The sequence below is a fragment of the Myotis davidii genome, unplaced genomic scaffold (genome assembly GCF_000327345.1).
Source record: "Myotis davidii unplaced genomic scaffold, ASM32734v1 scaffold235, whole genome shotgun sequence".
Classification (NCBI taxonomy): Eukaryota; Metazoa; Chordata; class Mammalia; order Chiroptera; family Vespertilionidae; genus Myotis; species Myotis davidii.
The window spans coordinates 4,079,531-4,084,174 of record NW_006287462.1 but is presented as its reverse complement, the minus strand read 5'-3'; the positions used below and the strand labels follow the sequence as shown (position 1 = coordinate 4,084,174).

Sequence of the window (4,644 nt, the reverse complement as noted above, 5' to 3'; positions counted from 1 at the left end):
CTCTCTCTCTCTCTCTCTCTCTCTCTTCCTCTCTCTCTCTCTTCCGCCCCCTCCCCCAGCTTCCTCCCTTTCACTCTCTCTAAAAATCAATGGAAAAAAAATATCCTCAAGTGAGGATTAACAACAACAACAAAAAAAAGAAGAGACACTAAATAACTCTCACTCTCTCCATCATGTGAGAACGCAGCAAGAAGATGGCCACCTGGAAGCCAGGAAGAGAAGTCTCACCAGAAACCAAGCCTGCCAGACTTTAATCTGGGTCTTCTATCCTCCAGAACTGTGAGAAAATAAATTTCTGTTGTTTAAGCCATCCAGTCTGTGGTATTTTGTAATGGCAGCCCAGGCAGACTAATACATCTTCCATATCACTCAAAGTAAAATCCAAAGTCCTACAGTGATCTATAAGCCCTTTCATAATCTGCCCTACCATCTCCCCAACCACCATTACATCTCTGACCTCGTCTCCCACTACTGATACCCTCAGTTTTGTGACAAGATGCCAAAAGTGATCAATGCTCCTGTCTGTCGTTATTGACAGAAAAGCCCACAGTCAACCCAGACAATGAGGCAGAAGACATAATACCCTACAATGAGCCTACTTACTTTCATTTCCTCACCTCAGCACCAAATTTCATACAACTCATTCAGGGCCCGGCAACAGCCTGGGTCTCTAATTGCCTAAAGGGATGTCATGTAGCTCTTAGGATCAAATTAATTTTAAATGCACATAAACAGAAAAAAAGTAAAGACTATAAACTTAAAGATGTTTCCAAGTCCCATATCAATAGGAAAATCTTAATAATGTATTAATACTTGAGAGGATTCTGAATGACTTATATCAAGTTATATGATAGCTTACAAGGGAAGATATACATATATACTTAAGACAAAGTAACACATTTGCCAATTACTACTAAGTATACTTGACTACTCACTTATCTCCACCTCACTACCTAGCTACTTTTGTAAACGACAGTCAAGACGGTAATAGAGCCCTGGCCGGTTTGGCTCAGAGGCTAGAGTGTTGGCCCACAGACCAAAGGGTAACAGGTTCAATTCCCGATCAAGGGCATGTACCTGGGTTGCAGGTTCAATCCCTTCTTTCCTACCCTCCGTCCCTTCCACTCTCTCTAAAGAAACCAATGGAAAAAATGCTATCCTCAGGTGAGGATTAACAAGAAAACAAAAAAAGGTGGTAATAGGTGGTTATCACCCATCTATTCCACCCCTCCACAGCTCTCATTATCTTGCAACTAAAAGAAGCAAAAAATTACAATAATTCCTGTCTACTTCTTTGTAAAGAAAAAATGAGTAGGTACTCTACGATAAGCAGGAATCCTTTATACTTCTGCATTGGGAAGAACTAAGGAATCAATTTTGAAAAATTTTCAATTACTATATAAGAAAAAAGGAAAAAGAAAACATTATAGAAGGCTGAAGGCTAAATGAAAATCAGAATCACAGTAATTTGACGCTGCTTTTATTTACTAAGTAGAAAAATAAAGTGTTAAAGAACTTTCTCAGATGACAACAAAAAGCCAAGTAAAGTTAATGGGGAAGCATAACCTTATGGTGAATATATTAGTGTAGAAATTAGAAACTCCTAAAGCCAGAGAGCAAATCAAATTTCAGTTCCCACTAGACTAAAATGGAGTCTTTGTTTCCTCTATGACCTCTGCACAAAAGTAAAATCACATTGGCTTTCAAAGGACACAATTTTCTTCAGAGGTGAAGAATCACACCTTCCAAATAGGACAAGTGCACTATACACAGAAAAGGAGGTAGAGGCTAGATGTGTTGAGGACGAAGGAGGAAGGATGACATTCATTCAGACAAAAAAACATAAACTGAGCTTTTATGTACCAGTCATGTGCTAATCTTGGGGGAATAACCAAACAATACTCACAAAAGCTTCATTCATCAATTTACTCAAGGAATGAGTATTTACTATATGCCAACCATAGTGCTATACCTTAGTAATTCAACAACAGTCCCACCCTCAAGAAAATATAGACGGCCTAGGGCCAAATTCAGCCCACCAGCCAATATTTATTTGTACAGTCTTTTGTGGCTCTTCCACAAAATACTGACTTCTGCGCATGGGCCACGAAGTTTCAATCGCACTGTACGTGTGTGCCCGCACATGGTATTTTGTGGAAGAGCCACACTCAAGGGGCCAAAGAGCCGCATGTGGCTCACTAGCCGCAGTTTGCTGACCACTGCCCTAGCCGGTTTGACTCAATGGATAGGGCATCGGCCTGTGGACTGAAGGGTCCCGGGTTCAATTCCCAGTGAGGGCACATGCCCAGGTTACGGGCTTAATCCCCAATGTGGGGCATGCAGGAGGCAGCCTATCAATGATTCTCTCTCATCACTGATGTTTCTATTTCTCCCACTCCCTCTCTCTTCCTCTCTGAAATCAATAAAAACATGTAAAAAGAAAAAAAGTTTAGAAAGATAAGGAAAAAAAAGAATATGCACTAGAGATTGTACATGGCCTGCAAAACCTAAAATGTTTACTATCTGGAGTTTTGTAAGTTACCCAACCCATGGCATACTGATAAAAAGTGTGTTTAATGATTTAACAGAGGTAGTAAGCCAGGGTGCCATGAAAGCAGAAAGATTACCAACTCAGCTTTTTAGTAAGTTAATGAATGCTAACTTCCTGAAAAAAGTGACATCAAAGCTGGGCAAAATGGAATCTGGCAAATTTGGAGAACTGAAAAGAGGAGTTTACAAAACTCCGAATTTCTCAGAATAGCAAAATTTCAAAAGAAATTTGGAGAATAACAAAGGACAACCAAATTTTGATTCTGCCAAATAAGAGCAGTAAGAAAAAATATTTAGCCTGCAGACCGAAGGGTCCCGGGTTCAATTCTGGTCAAGGGCATGTACCTTGGTTGCAGGCTCCCAACCCTGCCTGAGGGCATGAGGGTGGCAACCTATAGATGTCTCTCCCTCTCCCTTCCACCAAAAAAAAAAAAAAAAAAAAAAAAAAAAAAAAAAACAATGGAAAAAATATCAAGTGAGAATTAAAAATACACACACACACGGATTTATACCACTACTTTTTCATAAAAGACATCAAAAAATAAACAGCCCTAGCTGGTTTGGCTCAGTGAATAGAGCACCAACCGGTGGAATGAAGGGTCCTGGGTTCTATTCCAGTCAAGGGCATGTACCACATTTGCAGGCTTGATCACTGGCCCTGGTCGGGGTGTGTGGGGGAGGCAACCAATAGATGTGTATTTCTCACATTAATGCTTCTCTCTCTCTGTCCCTCCCCCTCCCTTCCACTCTCTCTAAAATTCAATGGAAAAATATCCTCATTAACAACAAAAATACAATCTTTGAATTTAAAAATTGAATCTCAGAAGTTGAAAATTGAAAAAATTTAGCTTTATGAAAAAAACTATTCTGTTTTCCTCATTTTGCTTAAGACCAGAGAAACCTCAGTTACAGACAGTCCATGGACTGCTTTGTTTAAGATCACTTATGTAATTAACATCCCCAATAATTTGAAACCCACTATTATAAACTTATGACAATATAAGGTACAAACCAAAGCAACATATGGCTTCATTTCCCATGCCTGTAGGTTTGTATTATCTATTATTATAGGAGATATCTTCTTTTCAAATGCTTCTTTTGCTGAAAAACACAAACAGAAAATCATTTTTAATAACAATATTAAGTATGAACTTGGTATTTTAAAAATTTGATCTTGCTTTCATAATTTGAAAGTCACAGATATGTGCTAATTTTATTCACAACTCTATTTCTAATATCACTTTTGAGTGCACAAAAAATTAAAATACAGGTAAACATTGAATAATAAACAGTAAAGTTATAATCAGAGAAAATTATTAAATAAAAACTGTATCGCCCTAACCGGTTTGACTCAGTGGATAAAGCATTGGCCTGTGGACTAAAGGGTCCCAGGTTCGATTCTGGTCAAGGGCATGTACCTTGGTTGTGGGCACATCCCCAGTAGGGGGTGTGCAGGAGGCAGCTGATCGATGTTTCTCTCTCATCAATGTTTCTAACATGTTTCTAACTCTCAATCCCTATCCCTTCCTCTCTGTAAAAAATCAATAAAACATATTTTTTTAAAAAACTATATGATCTAAGTTTTACATGTGTGTCACATGTATTAGCAGCATAAATTTTTAAAAAGCTATCATTAAAAATACACTAACCGCAACAAGGTATCCTGGATAAGCTTCTCAAACATAAAGACTTTTGTACAAAAACTAAAATCCAAATAAAGCATGTATTTTATTTAATAGTACTGTACCTGTGATATTATCTACACTAATAAAAGAGAAAAATGGTAATTGGCGTACGACGCTACCCTTTTCATTGGCTAATCAGGGCTATATGCAAATTAACTGCCAACTCAGATGGCAGTTAACTGACAACAAAGATGGCGGTTAATTTGCATACGTATGGAACAATGCAGGGAGGCGAAAGGGAAAGCAGGAAGAAGCCCCCTGCCACTGTTTTTTTTTGTGGGGCCGCTGCAGCTGCAGGTCCCTGCTGCCCAGGCCGGACGCCTCAGCCAGAGGTGTTCTGCAGGGGCAGGGGCGGAGCCCGTGTGATCATGGCGCTCCCCGCTGCCACTGCGTGTCCCCGTTGCCTGGT

General features: G+C 39.4%; 1 protein-coding gene across 5 annotated transcripts in view; it reads right to left on the bottom strand.

The window, feature by feature from the left end:
* Window positions 1-4,644, bottom strand: part of N4BP2 (NEDD4 binding protein 2) — a 79,071-nt gene that overhangs the window by 45,165 nt on the left and 29,262 nt on the right. For all 5 annotated transcript variants that reach the window (XM_006759303.2, XM_015561028.1, XM_015561029.1 and 2 more), the window contains one exon: window positions 3,563-3,651. In XM_006759303.2, coding sequence (XP_006759366.1) covers window positions 3,563-3,651 — 89 coding nt within the window. The remainder of the gene's footprint in view (window positions 1-3,562; window positions 3,652-4,644) is intronic.